Source organism: Capricornis sumatraensis, chromosome 7 (genome assembly GCF_032405125.1).
Source record: "Capricornis sumatraensis isolate serow.1 chromosome 7, serow.2, whole genome shotgun sequence".
Lineage (NCBI taxonomy): Eukaryota > Metazoa > Chordata > Mammalia > Artiodactyla > Bovidae > Capricornis > Capricornis sumatraensis.
In genome coordinates, this window is record NC_091075.1 from 74,719,024 (window position 1) to 74,743,423 (window position 24,400).

At 40.7% G+C, this 24,400-nt stretch overlaps 2 protein-coding genes across 5 annotated transcripts in view; one reads left to right on the forward strand and one right to left on the reverse strand.

Annotated features, from left to right (window-relative positions):
- The window catches only part of PPAT (phosphoribosyl pyrophosphate amidotransferase), a 40,244-nt gene extending 22,673 nt beyond the window's left edge, over positions 1 to 17,571 (reverse strand). The window contains exon 1 of the mRNA XM_068974842.1: positions 17,329 to 17,571. Coding sequence (XP_068830943.1) covers positions 17,329 to 17,456 — 128 coding nt within the window. The 5' untranslated portion in view covers positions 17,457 to 17,571. The remainder of the gene's footprint in view (positions 1 to 17,328) is intronic.
- The window catches only part of PAICS (phosphoribosylaminoimidazole carboxylase and phosphoribosylaminoimidazolesuccinocarboxamide synthase), a 41,618-nt gene that overhangs the window by 5,746 nt on the left and 11,472 nt on the right, over positions 1 to 24,400 (forward strand). The window contains exons 2-6 of one of the 4 annotated variants that reach the window (XM_068974838.1): positions 499 to 930; positions 11,096 to 11,161; positions 13,656 to 13,789; positions 18,280 to 18,346; positions 22,864 to 23,061. In XM_068974838.1, coding sequence (XP_068830939.1) covers positions 499 to 930; positions 11,096 to 11,161; positions 13,656 to 13,789; positions 18,280 to 18,346; positions 22,864 to 23,061 — 897 coding nt within the window. Of the gene's footprint in view, positions 1 to 498; positions 931 to 11,095; positions 11,162 to 13,655; positions 13,790 to 17,807; positions 17,830 to 18,091; positions 18,124 to 18,279; positions 18,347 to 22,863; positions 23,062 to 24,400 lie in introns of those variants that run through there. The other 3 variants (XM_068974839.1, XM_068974840.1, XM_068974841.1) reach the window with 3 other exon arrangements.

Sequence of the window (24,400 nt, forward strand, 5' to 3'; positions counted from 1 at the left end):
AAAGGCTTCCCCAGGAGATTCTGACATGGAGCAAATGGAAATCATTAGATACAGAAAAGGCATGGGGAGGAGATAAATTGCTCACACTTATGGAAAAATTGTCTTCAACAAGCTGTTTTATACATAATTATATTGCTTTAAAGAAGTAAATATTATAAAATTATATATTCAACTTTCACTATACACTATATAATGTGGGACATTAATCCCACATACTAAAGGAGCAGAATGGAAGAGAAAGAAATGCTAAAGAAGAAAGATGATCAAGATGTAACTAATTAAAAACACAACTTTATTAAAGTCAGTCACCATCACAATAAGGAACAGATTCACGTTCTGTACTTTGATTTCCCAACTAGTTTAAGACAAAAGCTATATTACAATTTGCATTCTATCTCCCATAGAGAAAACTACTGTCTTTCGTAATATTGCATCCAATTATTTATCTTGTCTGATATATGTAACCCATATATCTCTTTCCCTCCCCACCCAATACAGGTGACTCTACAGCAATAATGGAACCCCCTAATAATCCAACTGTCATTCCAACTGTAGCAAATGAAGGAGGAAAACACTGGACTGTACCAGAAGTCAGGGCTCTAATAGGCATCTGGTCTGATCAAGGAATACAACAACAACTAGAGGGAACAATGAGAAATAAAAGGATATTTGAACAAATTGCTGCCAAGCTTCAGAAACTTGGAATTGAGAGAGATTGGAAGCAGTGCCGAACGAAGTACAAAAACTTAAAGCATGAATACAAGATTGTAAGAACGGCTAGAGACCTAGGCATGGCTAAAAGCATGAAATTTTTTACTGAGTTGGATGCTATTCTGGGAGACAAGAAAACAGAAAACTCACAACAGGAATCCCAAGATGAAGAACAAGCCACAGGATGTGCCCACGTAAAGATGGAAGAGGATCAGACAGGTAGGAAAGCAAAGAAATCTTAACATCATGCCACCATATAAAAAAATGTCAATAACCTGAATATAGTCTAAGGTAAATGGCAACTCACTCCAGTACTCTGGCCTGGAAAATCCCATGGACAGAGGAGCCTGGTGGGCTGCAGTCCATGGGGTCGCTAAGAGTTGGACACGACTTCACTTTCACTTTTCACTTTCATGCACTGGAGAAGGAAATGGCAACCCACTCTAGTACTCTTGCCTGGAAAATCCCATGGATGGAGGAGCCTGGTGGGCTACCATCTATGAGGTCGCACAGAGTCGGACACAACTGAAGTGACTTAGCAGCAGCAGTCTAAGGTAAATAGGTTTTACTAAATGAGACTCAAGAAGCTAACTGCTCAATTTATCATGAAACAGATTTCATGCAAATTTGATCAGAACACAGAATGGTACAGAGTTATATAAAACAAGGAAAGAAAATCGGATTTCTAGAAATTTAAACAGACCAATTTTACAGAAGCAAAAATAAAATTCTTGATGGCAGAAATTTTTTTAAAAATTTCTTATCTGTTGTGGTAAAATTGTGAGTAAACAGAAAAAAATGCATTGAAAAACTCAGAAAAATACAAAACCTGTGAGAATGTGAGTTCTCCTACGACACATCATAAAATTCTTCAAAATGAGTTTAATCTAAAGAATTGAGATGCAATATACACAAAGACATGACTGCATGAAATAAACTGCATGAGTTCTAGGCCAGGAGTGAGGAAATACAAGTTCTACCTCAGTCTCCGTGGAACTCTGAACTCAGGAGTACCTCCTTCAGACTTGCTATGTAAAATGGTGGAATGGAAGAGATGTCATTAAAGACCTCGAGTGGTCACAATGTTTCTAGATCTTAATATCAGCCTTAAATGATACAGTCTTAATTCTTTTTATTTGTATTCTTAATTGGCAGATAATTACTTTACAATATGATGATAGTTTCTGCCATACATCAACATGAATGAAGTCCCAATTCCTAAAAGAATGAGTGGGAAAAGAGGGAAATGACAAAGAGTTAGGACTGGGAAATGGTGGTAAGAAGTCCTAAAATGTTTCAGTAGTAGACAAGGAAAGAAACTGGTCTGCTGGAGAACTATACATCTCCCCCACTGAAATTAAAATGTAAAATAACTAGTGATCAAGTAGCCCAAAAGCAATGGCATGATTGTGTTCATACAGTAACTACTGGAGATGCAGGTGAACATAATCTTGTCAGTTTTATGTCAACACCTAGCTAGAGACTTATAACACCAGATGTTTAGTGACCTAAGACTAAAATATGTTTAAGGATGGGCAATCTAACTACAGAAAAATAAACAACCACAGTTTTTAGTATCAAGTTCACTCTAAAAGGGAAAATACTATATTAGAGCTTAAAATATAATTCTAAAAATAAAAAAACACACCACCATATATCCCACTGTATTTATACAGTTATTGCTGGAGATGCAGCTGAAGATGACTTGGTCAGTAATATGTCAGAAGACCTAAGAGAGACAGTTATGAGACAAAGCCCTTGTACAGGTAAAACAATATTCTTGTTTTTATGTGTGTGTATGTAATGAAATACATGTTATTATAAGATGCTGCTACAGACTCAATTGTGTCACTCCCAAGCCCATATGTTGAAACCCTAATCCCCACTGTTACTACATTTGGAGATGGGGCCTTTGGGAGAAAATTAGGTTTAGATGAGGTCATAAGGGTGAGGCCTGCAGTATTATGATGGTTTAATATACTTATATACATTGGGCTTCCCAGGTGGCTAAGTGGTAAAGAAACCGCCTGCCAGTGCAGCAGAGGCAAAAGACGTCGGTTTGATCCCTAGGTCAAGAAGATTCCCTGGAGGAGGGCAGGGAAACTGACTCCAGTATTCTTGCCTGGAAAAATCTCAGTCAGAGGAGCCTGGCGGGCTACAGTCCATAGTGTTGTAAAGAGTTGGACATGACTGAACGCACACACACCCATTACATACATTATATAATAGCCACACATCTAACATTGTTATTATAAGAACATATACAAGCATGTTATAACATTATACAGTATTGTTGGATAATATGCACATTTCCAAAATGCAGAAATGGAAGGTGGAAATTATTAATGACAGTGAAGTTCCCTGTGGCTGCTGTTCGTAGTAGCATCGGCATCACCTAGGACTCATTCAAAATGCAAATTCTTGGGCCCCCTCCAGAACCAGAAATGTGGGGTGAGTTCCAGCAGTCCAATATGTATTTAAGGTGATTCTGATACATGCTGAAGTTTGAGAACCACTGCCCTGTGGTATAGGGCACTTAGGGAATGCAGAGTGTGCTTCCTCTCTGATAGTTTGCCTTTTAGACAAAACTGAGGGAAGAGGGGTGACCAAGCTCCTAAGCAGAATCCTAGCCATCATAGTCCTTGTGCTAGTCTTTCAGTCCAAAGCTTCATGCAGCACTGAAAAGTTTAAAAACCAATTCTGATCCAAAAACCAGGTGCTCCACAGTCTTGGCAAACTTCACATTAAAAAGCTCCATGGAAGGAAAGGAAAGCGGCTAGAACACTCAGTGACAGGTGAAAATGGAGAGAAATTAAGGAGACTAACCAGACAGGAATGTGCAGCTGACTAGTGGGACAAAAAAGGTAAACAAAACTCTGTGCTCCTAAGGATTCTAAAGGAATAACTGCAATGACCCTTTGTCACTGGAAGTTAAAATCAGAATACCACATACAGTGTTTAATAAGAAAGATTTCCATGAAAAAAAGTTTTAAAACTTTAGAATATTTTTTATGATTTTTAAATCTTAAAAAAATTTTAAAGATTTTTCAAAAAAATTCAGAAGATTAAAGCTCATTAGTCCTCTGGAGAACTCACTTAAATATACAACACCTCAGTATAACTTCTTTTATGTAAAAGAAAAATATTAAACCAGATGTAAACTGACAGGTTTTAAAAAATGGTACGTTTACATGTTAGTATGAAATATATCTAGAAAATATGAAACAGGATGTTTACAGTCATTTTAGAAATAATGGTATTTTAAACTTTCAAATGAATATAAAAGTAAAGGTGTAAACCCACATAGATCCCAGCAGCTAAATATGTAAGAAAACACTTTATATATACTTCATGGTGCATAAGTTGCTAGTCCACTACTTGGAAGACTGCTATGTTAAGCTTAAAGACATGGATATCTATCTTTAGCAAAAAATCAGGTCAATAGGTAGAGGTCAGCTCATTTTGTTTTTATGTGCTTAGTTGCTCAGTCATGTCTGACTCTTTGTGACCCCATGGACTATAGCCTGCCAGGCTCCTCTGTCCATGAGGATTCTCTAGGCAAGAATACTAGAGTGGGTTGCCATGCCCTCCTCCAGGGGATCTTTCCAACCCAGGGATCAAACCCAGGTCTCTCTCATTGCAGATGGATTCTTTACCATCTGAGCCACCAGGGAAGCCCATTTTGTTTTTACAGATTTTACTAATAAATATTGTTATCGGAGTTGTCATTGCTCCATATTGTTAACATTCACACTTGGTCATAAAACTGATCTCCCCAAAAGTAACACTTTACTATCTTAAAAGTATACTAAGCTGCTGCTGCTTCTTTTTTTTTGTTATTTCAAGTAAAAATCCAGCTAGAGCTGTGGACCCCCACATTCCGGATAACTAATTAGTTTCCAACTTAGAACCCCTGGAGATTTGGGTTTAGTATTATGTTGTAGAGTGGATTCAAGCTCCTGTATTTTTAGAGATCATCAAGCATAGCCAAGGTGTTATGATTTTAGAGAATAAGACCAGCAGAGGGCTGAAAAGAGTAACACATTAGATTCAGTTTGATTCCAGTTGGGAGAAAATTAGCTACTTCGAGTAAATTATCACTTAAAAAATGTATGACCAATGAAATATGAAGAAGCTAATCACTGGGAATTATCATAGAACACTTAGGCTCTATTATAATAAGTAAAAGGAAATGATATCTTGGTATCTCTAATTTTCTTGAAGAGATCTCTAGTCTTTCTCATTCCATTGTTTTCCTCCGTTTCTTTGCAAAGTGAAGGCTTTCTTATCTCTCCTTGCTTTTCTTTGGAACTGTCCATTCAGATGGGCATATCTTTCCCTTTCTCCTCTGCCTTTCTCTTCTCTTCTTTTCTCAGCTATTTGTAAGGTCTCCTCAGACTACCATTTTGCCTTCTTGCAAATATCTTTTTATTTGGGAAGGTTTGATCCCAGCCTCCTGTACAATGTTAGAAACCTCCATCCATTGTTCTTGAGGCACTCTGGCTATCAGATCTAATCCCTTGAATCTATTTGTCACTTCCACTGTATAATCATAAGGGATATGACTTACGTCATACCCAAATGGCCTAGTGCGTTTCCCTACTTTCTTCAATTTAAGTCTGAATTTTGCAATAAGCAGCACATAATCTGAGCCACAGTCAACTCCTGGTCTTGTTTTTGCTGACTGTATAGAGCTTCTCCATCTTTGGCTGCAAATATAATCAATCTGATTTCAGTGTTGACCATCCAGTAATGTCCATGTGTAGAGCCATCTCTTGTGTTGTTGGAAGAATGTGTTTGCTACAATCAGTGAGTTCTCTTGGAAAACTCTGTTAGCCTTTGCCCTGCTTCAATCTGTACTCCAAGGCCAAACTTGCCTGTTACTCCAGGTATTTCTTGACTTCCTACTTTTGCATTCCAATCCTCCAAGATGAAAAGGACATCTTTTTTTGGTGTTAGTTCTAGAAAGTCTTGTAGGTCTTCATAGAACCATTCGACTTCAGCTTCTTCGGCTTTAGTGGCTGGGGCATAGACTTGGACTTCTGGGATGCTGAATAGCTTGCGCTGGAAATGAACTGAGATCATTCTGTCATTTTTGTGATTGCACCCAAGTACTGCATTTTGAACTCTTTCGCTGACTATGAGGACTAACCCATTTCTTCTAAGGGATTCTTGCCCACAGTAGTAGACATAATGGTTATCTGAATTAAATTTGCCCATTTGTTCACTGATTTTTCAATTACTAATTGATTCCTAAAATCTATTCCTAGAATGATTTAAATGAGGTAGAATACTTCAATACCTTGGTAATCAGGCCAAAGTCACTGCTTTCTAGTATAAGACAGTCACAGGTAGATCAACTCTGGCTCCAAGCAGTGGTTTGTTGTTCAGTCACTAAGTCATGTCTGACTCTTTGCGACCCCAGAGATGGGCACATATATTCTATTAGAGGCCACCCTTATCATCAGTCCAAAAATCCTATGTGAAAGGCTACATGGCTCTTTTAAGAATAATCAAAAGGAAAAGAGATTTATTTTCCTTTTGGCTGTAGTAAAATATATTTCCAAAATGAAAATATTCACTATCCTGGCAATTTAACAAAAATTAGCAACATGATGGCCAGCAGAGGGCATTCAAGTATCTACTGTTAGTATCTCAGGTGTGCCAAGCATCTTATTTTCTCCAATTCATTTATTTCTTTTAATAGACTGAAGATTCATCTGTAGTTTTCTTTTTCTTTTTTTTTTTTAATTTTTTACTGACATGAATCCCCATGGGTGTACATGCATTCCCAAACATGAACCCCTCTCCCACCTCCCTCCCCATAATATCTCTCTGGGTCATCACCGTCCACAAGCCCCAAGCATGCTGTATCCTGCGTCAGACATAGACTGGCGATTCGATTCTTACATGATAGTATACATATTACAATGCCATTCTCCCAAATCTTCCCACCCTCTCCCTCTCCCTCTGAGTCCAAAAGTCCGTTATACACATCTGTGTCTTTTTTGCTGTTTTGCATACAGGGTCGTCATTGCCATCTTTCTAAATTCCATATATATGTGTTAGTATACTGTATTGGTGTTTTTCTTTCTGGCTTACTTCACTCTGTATAATCGGCTTCAGTTTCATCCATCTCATCAGAACTGATTCAAATGTATTCTTCTTTAAAATGGAATGTTTAATTACTTCTGTATATTTTGCATACATTTGAATAATCTTAGGAGTAAAACTGTGCTCACTTCGCAACCCCATGGACTGTGGCCCGCCAAACTACTCTGTCTATGGGGTTTTCCAGGCAAAAACACTGGAGTGGGTTGCCATTTCCTCCTCCAGGGGATCTTCCTGACCCAGGGATTGAACCTGTGTCTCCTGCATGGCAGGAGATTCTTTACCACTGAGTCACCCAGGATGCCCAGCACTAAAATTATTATATAAATTAATGTACCTTAGTCATATGAAACAATGTTGAGAACTTTTAAAAAATTAAAAACCTCAGACATAGGTAAGCAGATAAATTTAAACTGTCTACTTGTTAATTTAAAAAGTATAATTTCTATAATTCTTACTGTTTATACTTTTATAATCTTTAAAAAAGCTGTGACAAAATAAAGCTTATGGCTGGTTTTTGCCCCTAGCTCCTGGCACAGATTTTCAAAAACCTTTGGAATTTCTAGTGGTAGAAGTGTCTTTTTGTGTTTTGTCTTAACAATAGAACTTAGTACATACTGCAAGTGCACACACACACATTCATAGATGAGTACAAACAAGATTCCTAAATCATAGTGGGGGATTGTACCAATGTACCTTTGGATTAACAGAATATTATGGTTTATAAAATGTTGTTGTTGAATCACTAAGTCATGTCCAACTCTTTGCAATCCCATGGACTGTAACAAGACTCCTCTGTCCATGGGATTTTCCAGGCAAGAATACTGTAGTTCGTTGCCATTTCCTTCTCCAGGGATTGAGCCCATGTCTCCTGCACTGGCAGATGGATTCTTTACCACTGAGCCATCAAGGAAGGCAAAGTGTAGAAGGGATCGTTATTATTTCTTACAATTCTATGTTAATCTATAATTATCTCAATAAAAATTTCAATTAAAAGACAAACAGTAGATTAGGGAGCCCCCAGTTGATGAAGCACAAGCTGGAATCAGGATTGCCGGGAGAAATATCAATAATCTCAGCTACGCAGATGATACCACCCTTAAGGCAGAAAGTGAAGAACTGAAGAGCCTCTTGATGAAAGTGAAAGAGGTGAAAAAGTTGACTTAAAACTCAACATTCAGAAAACTAAGATCATGGCATCTGGTCCCATCACTTCATGGCAAATAGATGGGGAAACAATGGAAACAGTGACAGACTTTATTTTTCTGGGCTCCAAAAATCACTGCAGATGGTGACTGCAGCCATGAAATTAAAACACACTTGCTCCTTGGAAGAAAAGCTATGACAAACCTAGGCAGCATATTAAAAAGCAGAGGTATTACTTTGCCAACAAAGGTCCATCTAGTCAAAGCTCTGGTTTTTCCAGTAGTCATGTATGGATGTGAGTTAGACTATAAAGAAAAGCTGAGCACCAAAGAATTAGTGCTTTTGAACTGTGGTATTGAAGACTCTTGAGAGTCCCTTGGACTGCAAGGAGATTCAACCAGTCCTGAAAATTCACTGGAAGGACTAATGCTGAAGCTGAAACTCCAATATTTTGGCCACCTGATGGGAAGAACGGACTTATTTGAAAAGACCCTGATGCTGGGAAAGATTGAAGGCAGGAAAAGCGGACGACAGAGGATGAGATGGTTGGATGGCATCACCAACTCAATGGACAAGAGTTTGAGCAAGCTCCGGGAGTTGATGATGGACAGGGAAGCCTGGCGTGCTGCAGTCCATGGGGTTGCAAAGAGCTGGACACAGCTGAGCTACTGAACTGAACTGAACTGATATGGCTCTAGACCACAACCTGTCATTTGAAGTCTTGATATTGCTAGAAGCTAAACTTCGTCCTAGTCTCCTAGTCCAAACATGTCCTCCATAAGAAGATGAGGTCCTACCCTGATGTACATCTTCACACACCCACTGCGGCAATATGCTTATAGCCCTCTGTCTATACTTTTGCCTCAAGGTTATTAATATAAACCATTGTCTAATTATAGAATAATCATTCCAAGTAACTATATAGACACCTATACTTAATAACATAGAATTCTTTTTAAAAAATTTTCCAGTGTATAGGGAAGTACAGCTGAGACAAAAGAAAACTACCATAACATGGTGATACTTCAACATAGCAATCCAACATACATATATGAGGAGGAGCTTTCCCCAAATTACCAACAGCGGGGCTGTTAACATCCTGAACATATACGGGTCCACCAGGACAAATTCCTGTTACATTTACCATGCTAAGCATTTTAAGTTCCTTAAAATGTTAATCACTGTCTGTTTAATACCTCAATATGAAGACTGCTAAAACCACTTTAGAGTCTTTTATTCTTTTACATGTATTGCAATAGGGATTATTCTGGGTTACAATGAGGACTGAATGAAAAAAACAGCTGTAAGAGCTCTTTGCCAAGCATTAAAGTGTAACAGTGAAAGCTGTTAAGCAAATTAGGTCACAAAGCACTTTCATACTTTCAAACCAAGCTTCCTGCCTTGTGACTTTTAAGGCAGACTACTTTCCAACATTGTGTTGGTGGTGAATCCTCTAAGGCCATCTTCACATCTGGTTCAAGATGGCAAATGTTCTTGGCTTTGAGGTTATACTTTTGATGCTGGGATCCAGACTTACTACGTTTTCAGTGCAGTCTTCACCTGCCGAAGTGCATTAGGGTTCTGTGAACAACACTGAAATTACTGCTCTCTTTGTTTTCTGACAGAGGAAGACACTGCAAGTAATGCCTCAGATGAGGTGGGCGGCCCCACAGCACCTCATGGTATCCCTGGGTCAGGTAAGAGATCTAAATTGTTGAATTTTAAATGTACTTTTTATTTTTAAAGTCTAATATATACACCAGTTGAAGTAGTTATAGGGAAGATGTCTACTACAGATGATCCCAAATGCCTCATTATATTGAATACCTGAGTTGGTAGAGTATATGATAGGGGAGTAAAGAAATGTCTATTCCTACTTCTTACTGAAAAAAAAAATCTGTAAATACCGAGACACTCTGTATTCATAAATATGCAATCAAGGATACCTGTTGATAAAAAGCAGCTACATTATTCTCACTAATATTGGGGGTTAATCTGTCTTATTTTAAAATATTTGAATATAGAATGTATGAAAAAAATTTTGATCCTCATATTGAAATTCTCAATGCTTTACGTCAGTCCAGTTTGCTTTAAATGAATGATACTGAAATATAGGATGTATCTAAGTTTGAATAATTGTGAATCATATTGATTCATAGGAAATCATATTCCTTTAGAAGATGCTAAAAGGCATTTACAGATTATAATAGTGAGTGACACAGGCTGGAAAACACTGGTGTGACAAGGAGGTCAGAGCACTTATAAACATAAGGTCTCATGAAAAAAGCAAATGCTTGAAGGGGCCACAAGAAACAAAGAAATATTTGAGGAAATTGCCAGAAGATGAATGCAGTTTGGAATAGACAAAGAGACTGGAAACAATGTCATACCAAATACAAAAATTTTTAATTATGAATATAGAGTTTTACAAAAGAAAAATGTCAACCCTCAAAGAAAAATGAGATTTTATGAAGTGGATGGCCTCCTAAGACAACCATCTCTCAGAACTGCCGGAATTTAGACTTTTTAAAGTAAAAATTCTATAAACTTTCCTCTTTGCATTTAACTTAGCAAAAAATTCAATAATAAACTCCTAATACTATTTTATGTTCAAATGGTTCCCTAAATTATTATAAACCACATACCTATTAAGTCAAGAATTTCAATTTCTTTTCAAGTCTTTCCTAAAGATTTAGCGAAGATTAGTACCAAAATCTACCCACTCCAGTGTTCTTGCCTGGAGAATCTCAGGGATGGGGGAGCCTGGTGGGCTGCTGTCCATGGGGTCGCACAGAGTCGGACACGACTGAAGCGACTTAGCAGCAGCAGCAGCAGCAGTACCAAAATCTGGAGAAGGCAATGGCAACCCACTCCAGTGTTCTTGCCTTGAGAATCCCAGGGACGGGGGAGCCTGGTGGGCTGCTGTCTATGGGGTCGCACAGAGTCGTACACGACTGAAGCGACTTAGCAGCAGCAGCAGCAATACCCAAATATTCCTAATTCTTAAACTCTTTCATCTGTCCAATCACTTAAATATTCTAACTGTAGTATATTTGAATGCGTGAAAACTAATGCACTTTTAGACGATGTCATATAATGACTCTTTTCCTATGTTCTCTTGTTTAAGAATTATTTGAAAATCATACCAAAAACCCAAGAACTTTGAGCATCAAGAGAAAAGCACTTGAAGATGGTAAGAGTCTGAGATATGCCAACTTTCCCCACATTGATTAAAACTTCTGTAGCTTTTTCCTGATAGATGTTTATTCTTGTCCTTGACAAACCAAGACTATTGTTTATGAGCTGTGTGAGAGCAAAAAATGCTGAAAAATTATTTCTTTCATAGCTTATTAAGAGTGAAAGTAACAAAGTAAACAGAAACTTTCCCACCTCAAATTTCTACACTTTTCTGTGATTGCCATTAGAATACTAGGATGTAAAAGGAAAACCCCCACAAACTAGTAAGTTCTGAATTTTGCTTTTCTCCAAAGGTAACTAACAATGGCCATAACTTTTTAGTAATTCTACAAAAACTGAGAAGCCAGCTAATTATGAAGCTGTCATTCCAAACTGACCTATTATAAGTAACAGAAAAGGTTACTTATAATGTGGGTGCATGCTAAGTGTCTTCAGTCATGTCTGACTCTGTGTGACCCTATGGAGTGTAGCCCACCAGGCTCCTCTGTCCATGGGATTCTCCAGGCAAGAATACTGGAGTGGATTGCCATGCTCTCCTTCAGGGGATCTTCCTAACCCAGGGATCAAACCTGTGTCTCTTACATCTCCTACACTGGCAGGCAATTTCTTTACCATTAGCACCACCTGAGAAGCCCAACCTAATATAATATAGCATAAAGAAAAACACAGGATATAAGAAAAGGCACTGGTCTGAGAAACAGAAAACCTAATTTTTCTAGTTTCTCTTTACCCTTAAAATTCAACATGGAGCAAATGACTGCATCTCTCTAGATCGCTAAGATAATCCAACTTTAGCATTTTATAGATTTATAATTGATCTAACTGTCTTGAGTTCACATAAATAGTTGAAGACGTCAGTTTTTACAAAGTGAAGACACCTGTGCACCTACCACTCAAATCAAGATATAAAACACTACCAGCACCGTAAACACCACCCCCCCACTTCATTAATTATCCTGTTAGCCCCCATGCGTCCATGCTAAGTCGCTTCAGTTGTGTCTGACTCTATGTGACCCTATCGACTGCAGCCTGCCAGGCTCCTCTGTCCATGGAATTCTCCAGGCAAGAATACTGGAGTGGGTTTCCATGCCCTCCTCCAGGGGATCTTCCCAACTCAGGCACCGAACCTGCATCTCTTACATCTCCTGCATTGACAGGTGGGTTCTTTACCACTAGCAGCACCTGGGAAGCCTGTGAGCCCTTGGAAAAGTTATCAGTGTTCATTACCATAAGCTAGTTTTATTAATAGAATCATACAATTGTCTTTTCCTTTAGTATGTATTTTGTAATGTCAAGTTTCTTTCACACAGCATTGTTTGAGAGTCATCCATGATTTTCCTTGCAGCAGGGGTTTGTTCCTTTTTACTGCAATAGAATATTCCATAATAGGAACACACATCCCTCTACCTTCTCTATCCAGTGTTCCCAGATTGGGGCTACTAAGAATAATGTTGCTATACAAATTCCTGTGCATGTCTCCCAGTAAACATATGTATGCATCTCTGTCGAGTACACACCCAGGAGTGGGATGCAGGGTCACAGGGTATGCATATATCCAGGTAGTGTTCTGAGCAGGTTATATATTAATACATTTAATCCCTACTACAACTCTATGAGGTAAGTGATACCATCATCCCCATTTACAGAGGAGGGAATGGAGGCATGAACAAGTCTGCTCTGTCGAACCAGTTGCTCTACTTGCCTCTCTGTGGGGGCAGGGACCATCAGCCTTGTGTAGTACAGTATTCCTAGTGTCAACCACAGGGCCTTGCATACACACAGGAAGAGCTCAACAAATATTTTTCGAATAAAGTATTAGAAAATAGCAGGACTCCACTGTTCCCCAACCCTGCCCAACAACACTTATATCTCATGAAAGCTGAAAATTTTATTCTCCATTTTTTGACATAAATTACAAATCAGATTGAGTTGCCTCATGTTTTCCTTCTCTCAATGCCCTTTAATGGATGTGTGACTGAAAGGGGAAACTGCTAAGGATTAACCACACGAAAGTATCATTCCCAATGCACTGAATTTGTGCACCGGACCTTTAAAATATACAAGTCTAGCCCAACAGGTGAGAAACAGAGTCAGAAATTAGGAGACTTTCCCAAGATCAAACTATTACTAGGAAACCTGGTAGACTTCAAGTCTTATGTTAAAGAGGCTGTTCCCAACACTCGCCAGAACGACAAATCAGTAATACCTTAAGATCCTTTGGGGGATAAGTCACTTTTCCAACTAAGGGAATGTAAAACACTAGAGGAATGTAACATGTTTGGCTATTATTTCTAAGAGATAAAAATCGAAAAAGTTAAACCCAGCCTTAATATGGCAATTCAAAGCAAGTTCTCTGATAATCTACTCCTGGGTTTCCCAACAAACTAAATGAAAACAACTGGGAACAAATTCCATAGGTTTGTCTGAGTGCATCCCTCCCCTCTACCTCCCAAGTGCCTTTCTAGTGATACATTATATACTTTTTACAGAACCAGCATCTGTATCTCTTAAGAAAACTGCTTCTGAGACAGCTGCAAATCAGTTTCCTCAAAGAACAGAGCCAAAAGATTCTTCAGAATATTTTTGCAGTCAGGAGACTCCCTACGTGACCCAACTTCATCAGGTAAATGTCATAAATTTTTAGAAAAGGTATGAAAATGTTTACCAGTTATAGGGTTCAGTTCCTAACACAGGAAAATGATAATTCACTTGAAGGGCATTTTCATCCCCTAACTAACTAAGGAAAGGCTAACTAGCTGATTCATGTGGTAAATGTCTGAAATTTTAGTAATTCCTTTTATGGAATCTTCAAATATGTCCATGTCATTCTAGTCTCCATTAACTGTGAGAGATCTTTAAAGATAAAGATCTCTGATCTACAATGGGGTGTATGGTTTGTCCCAACTCTGCAAACCTCAGAACTCATTGATGTTTTCAGGCCCGAAAAAGTACTTGATTATATTTATCTGGCATGAACAAGCACACACAGCTTTATAGCTGAAGAGGACAACCAATTAGCTTAACACTGAAAATTCCCCCTGACAGAAAGCAGAGCTATGGTATAAATCCGCAAATAGCCAAATTACTAAAAAAGGACTTCTGGATGAACCCATCTGGATTAAGCATCCAGTGCATGACTATCTGGTAATTGATATTCCATTTGTTTTTATATATAAAATACATAACACCACAACATTCAGGGGTTCTGTCATCCCTGACACTAAATATCTATGCCTAAGAGAGAACCAAAAACCATGCAAAAGTGATAGACATTTCAGTTTTGAGAGCCTTCTGCAATAGACCACCACCTGCCAATGTACACTGTATATAACTAATTCTATACTAAATTATAACAACCCATCTAGGCTTCAAATTTTGACACTCCTTGATTTACTGTCGAATGAAAACATTTTTTGAAAATTTATTTTATTGAAGTACAGTTGACTTACAATGTTAATTTCTGCTGTATAGCAAAGTGATTCAGCTATATTTATAACAAACATTCTTTTTCATATTCTTTTCCATTATGTATCTTTTCCACAAGATATGTAACATAGTGTCCTGTGCTATACAGGAGGACCATGTTGTTGTTATCCATTCTATTAAAAACATTCTTTCTTAATCTTTCACCCCTACAGCAGCAGATTTCATCTTCTAGACATAAAGAAGTTTCATATTCTTAGAATCAGTTCCCCTAATGTGTGAGGACTTTTGATAATTTAAAATTGTGAATTGGACAGGATTATGGGCAAGAACCAGCGCTCTCAAAGAATCTTAATGATTCGATGCCTGCTGCTGCTGCTGCTAAGTAACTTCAGTCGTGTCCGACTCTGTGCGACCCCAGAGACGGCAGCCCACGAGGCTCCCCCGTCCCTGGGATTCTCCAGGCAAGAACACTGGAGTGGGTTGCCATTTCCTTCTCCATGCATGAAAGTGAAAAGTGAAAGCGAAGTCGCTCAGTCGTGTCTGACTCTTAGTGACCCCATGGACTGCAGCCTACCAAGCTCCTCCATCCATGGGATTTTCCAGGCCAGAGTACTAGAGTGGGGTGCCATTGCCTTTTCCGGATCCTATGCCTACACAAGGCAAATTTAAATGGTTTTCCACTAATACCTTTCTTCTCCAGAAGCTATTGAGTTTTTTGCCACTATTACTGAAAGTATCACAAGGTCAATCTTCACCACCACAGTTTACCAAATACTTGCTCTGTCAAATAAGCAGCCTGATAGAATCCATTTAGTTTTCTCTATCATCATGTAGTAATCACATTTTTATTGCCCTTCAGTTCAGTTCAGTTCAGTCGCTCAGTTGTGTCCAACTCTGTGACCCCATGAACCGCAGCAGGCCAGGCCGCCCTGTCCATCACCACTCCCGGAGTCCACCCAAACCCATGTCCATTGTGTCAGTGATGCCATCCAACCATCTCATCCTCTGTTGTCCCCTTCTCCTGCCCTCAATCTTTCCCAGCATCAGGGTCTTTTCAAATGAGTCAGCTCTCCACATCAGGTGGCCAAATGATCTCCACATCATTATTGCCATTAGCTTGTATCAATATTATCTAATTTCATTAATTCTTTCAATTAAAAGCAACTGTAGAAAAGTGCATATAATTAGGAATAAAGTTATTAATAAAAAATTACCCTCCTTTTCTTTATACACACATTTAAATAGGAGATCTTGGGGATGAACTTTCTGAGTTAACTAAAAAAGTAAATAGTTAAAAAAAAAACTCAAGGTCAGTTTCATATCTTCCTCACAGACCACCAGGCAACTCTAAAGACCCCTTGTGTTTGTACACCTCTTCCCAGGACAAGATATCCAAAATAACTTCTCTGAAGAATGTTACAAACTCATGGTGTTATAGAGTACCATATGAATAGCTTTTAGTTTTTCCTTGGATTATATATATATAATCCTTAAATAACATAAATGTATTTTAAAATAAGATTTCTATTATGGTCAACCCACAATTATCCAAAATTAATTCAAATTAAAAATATTCTTTTTGATTCATCCTAGAATTCTAAATTACTCTCAGCTTTTAGTAAACAAGGAATATACAAGATGTGAAACTCAAACCCAACTATTCTGGATCCTGAAAAAAGCAAAAAGCCTACTACTTTAAGTTTGGTGGAGGGAAAGCTAATCATTTGGAATGCATTTATACATATTTCTCCCATATTGCTGATAAGTGCTTATCACCAAGTTCCTTAACTGTTGTAGAAGTTGTTGCTGAGGTATCCTCTTATAGAAACTGTAATACTTTCAGTGATGTCAGACTTAGGTTTATATTTCTTACCCTTAAAAAAACTGTTTATATTAAAACTTAGTTCAGTTAGTAGGAAATGGAAAGATCACAGAAGCAAAGTTATTTTTTAACTCAAAGGATCTATCAGTTTTTCAAAGTCAGTGTGTATCTTGTCATACAGGTTCTCCCCCTTTTAAAGAAGGGAATTGTTTTGGCATTTCCTTACTACTAATCTTTTCATTCATTATCTAAAATGTTTACCGAAGAATTTTTTGCACATTCACTATTCCTCCGTGATTGATTATCTGTTGGAATTATCTATCCGGAATACCGGATCTAGAACCGGTAGTTCCTTTTGAACATTCAGCTTCCCCGGGTTTGAATCCTCGCGTTCCCATAGCTATGACTTCGTTCAAATACACCATCTGCCCAATAGCTCTGCTCTTGGAAACAAAAGCTTGTGGTGGTTGCAAGCTCCCCGCGAAACCTCAAAGTGTATTGTAGGTCCAGGACTAGCAAACACCCCACACAGTTCTATCACAAGAACAGCTTCAGGCTCTGGGAGATCAAAACGCGCAAGCAAACAAGGAAAAACCCCGACTGGGCTAGTCCTGCCGACTGGAGCCTTACAATCTGGTCAGATCCAGGAAGGGTGCATTACTCCGCGAGCGCGGAAAGCCCCTAAAGACCGTTAAGGGTGGCGGGGGACAGGCTGAAGTCCAGGGAGACAAGAGAGCCCCGGCGCACGCCTTGGCAATCTGGTGGATGCCACAGGAAGGTACCAGTCCAGGTAAGAGAGAGGTCCGGCCCCTGGTTCTCAGGCGCCCGCGAGATCGCCAACTCCCGCCGCGAGAAGCGGATCGGGCAGATGGAGAACACAAGCCGCCATCCCCACCCCTCACCCAGTCGCTCACCGGTGCTGCAGCCCCACGAGTCCCAGAGTGATCACATGTGGCACGTCTAGCTGCGTGGGCCACTCTCCTGAGGCGATGCACCCGAACACGCCACATTCCTCTCGGATCCCTAACTCCTCCAGCTCCATGTCGCCGCCGAAAGCACGTGGTGGGACCCGCCGCCGCGGCAGGGGTCTAAGCACCAACCAGTAGACTGTTCGGCCTGCAAGCCTCCGAAGCTCCGGCCGGAGACAGCCGCTTCCTTCGCAGCAGCTCGACCCTCGCTACTGCGGCGGCGCGTGCTTTCCCCTAAGTGAGAGGGATGTGTCGCCCCCCGTCCTCGCCACTCTGCCCCGCCCCTCCGGGCCCGCCAATGAGCGAGGACGGAGGGCGAGGCCCCGCGGTTGAGGGGAGGAGTCACCGGCCCTGTGGGGGTGGAGCTAGCCCTCCCCCTGAGCCCTGAGGGAGGGTAATTTTTCCGCAAGTGCAACTCTCCGTTATTTTCTAGCACCCAAGACGGAGGTAATGGAACTAATGGGGTTAATGTCATTTCTCTCCCAGAGGATATATACTTTGTATGTCCCTCCTCATATGCTTTCCCCAGAACCGTCACTACTTGGTATGCTCCAACTTCTGAGCCGCTCTCTCTGGCGAGGAGGGGGCCCGGTCAGCAAGCGGCAGTAAAGTGGGGAAGGGCCGCCAGTGCGCGCCATTTTTCTTCTTTCCAGGAACTGCGCCCGCGCGGGGCGGGGCGGGGGCCCGCGTCGTTGCGCCTGCGCGGCGGGAAGCCTTGCTCCGGGGTCCAAATTTCTCTGGGTAGGTTAGGGACCCCCGAAGTTCCGTGGCCGCAGCGATGTTCGAAGAGACCCGGAGGGGGCGCTATGGGTCACGCGGCCCTGCCAGGGGCGTGTCTGTGGGCGGTGCCTCGCTCCCGCGCCCCGTGAGCCTCTCTGATCTCTCTTCTTTTTCCAGAGTCCTGCGTCTCTTCCCAACGCGGCCGAAACCCCCAGACCACTCCGGACAATGGCGGCAGTCGAAGGTGAGTTAATTGGCGTCCGCAGGAGTTGGGACTCCACGGTCTTCCCGCCTCTCTCACGCTGGCCTGTGCGCTCTCCCTGGCTCCCCACGGCATCCTTCCCCGGACTGTGCCCAGTCTCCCTGCACCCGCTTCTCTAGGCCACTGCGCGGGCACGTGGTCCTGACGCTGCAGAGCAGTGCGTTGGAAACAAAGCGCTCCGGGGCCTTCGAACTTTTTGTAACATCCAGAACTTCTCATGGAATGAGGAAAAGGCGCAAAGGGTCATTGGAACGAGAGATGGCCAGGAGCTAGAGAGATACCTGCAAATTACGTTTGCAATCAATAGGTATTGCAAAACAAACGCAGGAACATCTAATGTTGATTCCCGAAACCAAAGTCTTGCTTTTCCCTGTAGGTTAATAATAACCTGTTTCAGAAAGTTAATAACTGACCTTCTGAAAAATTTTCTATTTCCTGTCGAGACTTTGTTTTTAGCCATTTTATGCCAATGAAAGTTTCAAAGTGAAGTGAAAGTGAAGCCGCACAGTTGTGTCCTACTCTTTTCAAAACCAGGCAAAAAAAGTTTCTTGCTTCACTTTGCATTTATCATGTTACATATTTATAATCGTATTGTTCATGCGTAATGAGGATCCTCAGGAAAGATAGTTTGTGCTATTTTTACTGATAAACTATATCCAAAGTAGTACCATTTCAACGCATAATCAATATAAAAATTGTGATTTTTGTGAGTTTTTAAAAAAATATTGTAATCCACTGTGTATTTTACACTTACATCATCTCAATTTGGAGTAGCCACATTTCAGATGTTTCATAGGCACCTGTGGCTAGTGACTGTCCTTTATTGGACAGCACCATCCTAGATGGTGCACCATCTTATCTCTTGGCGGAAGTTCTGTAGTTTTCAGTACTCTCTAATTTCAATTCCATGAATTATTCTCAGTCGTCATCAGCCTCTTCTGAATTCATCTATGAATTTATAGCAAGCATTTTGGCACTGGTAGCAATTGTCTTCTATGATGTTATTCCTATTAATGGATAGAAAAGCAATTAGGTAATAACTAATGATTCAGGGGATTCCCTGATTGCTCAGTGGTTAGAACTCCATGCTTCCATTGCAGGTGGCAGTTTGGCAAACTAAGATTCCACAAGCCACAGTGGTATGGCCATAAATAAATAAATGCCGATTCAACTAAATTGAGAGGGAATAGCATTGGGTACAGACTTCTAACCTAGGCACCATCCTTAACTTTCCATATTTCCCATATTGAATCAAATGTCATTAAAACTTTTACCTTTTAAATAGCTTGAGTCTGATCCCACTTCTTTTTTCTTTAGCCCAGGTTATTTGTCACCTGGCTTGCTGCAGCATCCTAACTGGCCTGTCATTCGGTAGTTTTCTTCCACCCACCCCTGCCTCATCTCATTCTCCACACAGCAGCCATAATGGTCTTTGTAACAGACATCTGCCATTTTACTGCTGTGGTTAAGCTTTATGGTTGTTCTTAGGATAAGGTCTAAACTCAACCAGCATGGCTTGTGAGACCTGAAGGATAAGTAGTGGAATGGAAGGGCAGAAAACAGTGTTTGGGGCCTTTGGAAGAGCATGTCAGAAGCCTAAGAGGAGGATTTGGAGATTACAGGAAGTTAGGGTTCTCAGTTCAGTTCAGTCACTCAATAGTGTCCAACTCTTTGCAACCCCATGGACTGCAGCATGCCAGGCCTCCCTGTCCATCTCCAATGCCTGGAGTTTACTCAGACTCATGTCCATTGAGTTGGTGATGCCATCCAACCATCTCATCTTCTGTCGTCCCCTTCTCTTCACGCCTTCAATCTTTCCCAGCATCAGGGTCTTTTCCAAAGAGTCAACTCTTCGCATCAGATAGCCAAAGTATTGGAGTTTCAGCATCAGTCCTTCCAATGAATATTCGGGACTGATTTCCCTTAGGATGGACTGATTGGATCTCCTTGCAGTCCAAAGGACTCTCAAGAGTCTACTCCAACACCACAGTTCAAAGGCATCGATTCTTCCGTGCTCACCTTTCTTTATAGTCCAACTCTCACATCCATACATGACCACTGGAAAAAAAACCACAGCTTTGACTAGACTGACCTTTGTTGGCAAAATAACATCTCTGTTTTTTAATATGCTGTCTGGGTTGGTCATAACTTTTCTTCCAGGGAGCAAGTGTCTTTTAATTTCAAGGCTGCAGTCACCATCTGCAGTGATTTTGGAGCCCAGAAAAATAAAGTCTGACACTGTTTCCACTGTTTCCCCATCTATTTCCCATGAAGTGATGCTACCAGATGCCATGATCTTCGTTTTTTGAATGTTGAGTTTTAAGCCAGCTTTTTCACTCTACTCTTTCACTTTCATCTAGAGGCTCTTTAGTTCCTCTTCACTTTCTGCCATAAGGGTGGTGTCATCTGCATATCTGAGGTTATTGATATTTCTCCTGACAGTCTTGATTTTAGCTTGTGCTTCATCCATCCCAATGTTTCTTATGATGTACTCTGCATATAAGTTAAATAAGCAGTGTGACGATATACAGCCTTGACATACTCCTTTCTTGATTTGGAACCAGTCTGTTGTTCCATGTCCAGTTGTAACTGTTGCTTCCTGACCTGCATATAGGTTTCTCAAGAGGCAGGTCAGGTGGTCTGGTATTCCCATCTCTTTCAGAATTTTCCACAGTTTATTGTGATCCACACAGTCAAAGGCTTTGGCATAGTCAATAAAGCAGAATTGATGTTTTTCTGGAACTCTCTTTCAGTGATCCAGCAGATGTGCGCAGTTTTGATCTCTGGTTCCTCAGCCCTTTCTAAATCCACCTTGAACATCTGGAATTTTCACAGTTCATGTACTGTTGAAGCCTGGGTTGGAGAATTTTGAGCATTACTTTACTAGCACATGAGATGAGTAATCGTGTGGTAACTTGAGCGTTCTTTGGCGTTGCCTTTCTTTGGGATTGGAATGAAAACTGACCTTTTCCAGTCCTGTGGCCATTGCTGAGTGTTCCAAATTTGCTGGCATATTGAATGCAGTTAGGGTTCTAGGAAGGGAATAAAGAAATCTGAATTTGGAGCACTAAGCTAGTGCTACATCTTGGAAGGACCTTTTAAACCTTGTCAGCGAATCAAGACATCACAATAAGAGGATGGGGATTCATCCTCTGAATTATGTACCCTGCAGATGCAGGCATTGAACTGAGCTGTAACTGTTTGATTTAATGGTTATCTTCACTCCCTGTTGATGTGACCTCTGCCCCTTCTTCAGGTTTATCTTCTGCCTTTCCTTTCGACTTCTCAGCTGCCGCCCCCAGCCCCTTCTCTGCCTGGCAGGAGTGTACACACACGCATTGTTGCAAACTTGCTGAAGTTCTGCCATGCACTCTCACCCCCTGGTCTTCGTTCACTGCCACTCCCTACCCCTTGACCGTTCCTCAGATCTCAGCCTAACCCTCACTTTGTTCTAGATGACAGAGGTTAGGTTAAGTGGTCCTGCTGTGATCCTGTGATCCCGTAGTCTATGTATTTCTCACATTATATTTATTATGATGGTTAATTTCAGCTTCTCTCAGACTCTGGCCTCTTGAGAACAGGAACGTGGTTTACTGGTACATCCTTGGTACCTGGCATATGGACACTGAAAAATTGCAGATGCCGAGAATGAGTCAATGTTTTGGAAGAATGAGGGGTGGTGATTTCTCCTCTTGGAAATTTTAAGTCCTTAAACTTCCATTATCCCTGATCTTCATCAAAATCATTCTTTCTAATGACCAAAGTCTAATGACCTGCATCAGTTGGATGCTCTTGTCCTTACTTCTCACAGTTTTCTGTAACTGTTAGTGAGGAGAGGGGTTCAAGGGTGGGGGGTAGGGAAGCAGGGAAGCAGGATTAGAAAAATAGAAGTGCTTCCAGGTCGGTTGACTGCAGTGGATGGAGGTGGCTCCTCTTGCACATTGACTTGAAATCAAGAAGACCATCTGGCTGAACTTGCCCATTTTGCTTGCCATGGAAAACAGAAGTCAGGAAAAATACAGCATTTTTCCTCCTGCAAGCTATTTTAATTAATTGTATTATGAGTATATATATGAAATTACTAGTGTTGTCACATTAATTTTAATGTATCTTAACTAATTCTACTTCAGTTCTACTGTGAGAGACAAATAGACAGTAGAAAGACCACAACATACCATTAGATATCAGAAGACATAAGGTTTTTTCTGGCTCTGCCATTTCTTAACTATGTGGCATCTACCTTTTTGGTACTTAGTTTCCTAATCTGTATGATAATTTGCATAATTGTAATTCTTGACAAAATTGTGTGGATGAAGTGTGATGGTGCATTGAAAATACTTTGTAGGGTATAAGGATCTATGCAGATGAGTTAATTTTTTATTAAAATTATTTGATTGCTCTGTATGCATACCGATTCATCATTCTAGATAGTTTAATCTTCTCGATTATCTTTTACACGACATTTCCTGAAATCTGATGTTTCCATTTTATTTCCACAGTACTGAAGATTGGTAAGAAACTCTATGAGGGTAAAACAAAAGAAGTCTATGAATTGTTGGATAGTCCAGGAAGAGTCCTCCTGCAGTCCAAGGACCAGATTACAGCAGGAAATGCAGCCAGAAAGAATCACCTTGAAGGAAAAGCTGCAATCTCAAATAAAATTACCAGCTGTATTTTTCAGTTGTTACAGGAAGCAGGTGAGTGGCTCTTCCCAGTAGCCTCCCTCTTTGTGGTCTCTCTCACATATACTTACTGGTCCTTTTTATTGGGAAATAACAGTATTTGGGCTAATAAGATGTTGATTACCAATAGATTTATTTTTTTTCCGGTTGTTTTAGGAAGCGGGTAAGTGACTCACCGGAGAAGGCAATGGCACCCCACTCCAGTACTCTTGCCTGGAAAATCCCATGGACGGAGGAGCCTGGTAGGCTGCAGTCCATGGGGTCTCTAGGAGTCAGACACGACTGAGAGCGACTTCCTTTTCACTTTAAACTTTCATGCATTGGAGAAGGAAATGGCAACCCACTCCAGCCTTCTTGCCTGGAGAATCCCAGGGACGGGGGAGCCTGGTGGGCTGCCATCTCTGGGGTCGCACAGAGTTGGACACGACTGAAGCGACTTAGCAGCAGCAGCAGCAAGTGACTCACCTCTCACACACACCACTCTAATCTCTTTAAGGAGGTTATTTGGATTAACAACGTGTTTGGGGATGCCTCACATGCTACACTTATTTAAATTAAACCAGAAATTTAAATACCACTGTAAAACTTTACTTGGTTTGGAATTACTAAGTAGTATCATTTAGTTGAGAGGAATTTGAACAGTTTGCTACAGTTTTTGTCTGGAATGTATATCTTCTCTGCAGCTTTCCTCTCCTAGGACATCTTAGGAAAGGCTTACCTATGAAGGAACTTAAGAAACTTAACCTGTGAAAGAAGCATATTGTGGTGTTTGGCAGCTCTGATTGGTGAATTTAATCCCTAAAATTCTCTGTGCATAAATTTGCTCTGCCCCTTGGAGATAATACAGAATTTCAAATCACTCTTCCACTTGAAGGGGCTTCCCTGGTGGCTCAGAGGTTAAAGCGTCTGCCTCCAATGCGGGAGACCTGGGGTTCGATTCCTGGGTCGGGAAGATCCCCTGGAGAAGGAAATGGCAATCCACTCCAGTATTCTTGCCTGGAGAATCCCACGGACGGAGAAGTCTAGTAGGTTACAGTCCACGGGGTCGCAAAGAGTCAGACACAACTGAGCGACTTCACCTACACCTCACCTCTTCCACTTCAAAGCCCTGAAAAGTAATTGAAGACTACAACCACACCTTCTCATCCTGCCATTCCCCACGTGAGGGATTTGGACTAGATCAAGATCTCCAGGGTTACCTCCTACTCTAAAACTGATTAAAGACTGTTTCCAATAGTGAAATCTATTCGAAAGATGAAATCCAGAACAAAACATTCTGTGGAGGGCAATTGGAGTGAAAGAAACAAGTTAAATACTTTTCATCAGCATGGAATAGGTTCTTGAGTACTTTTGC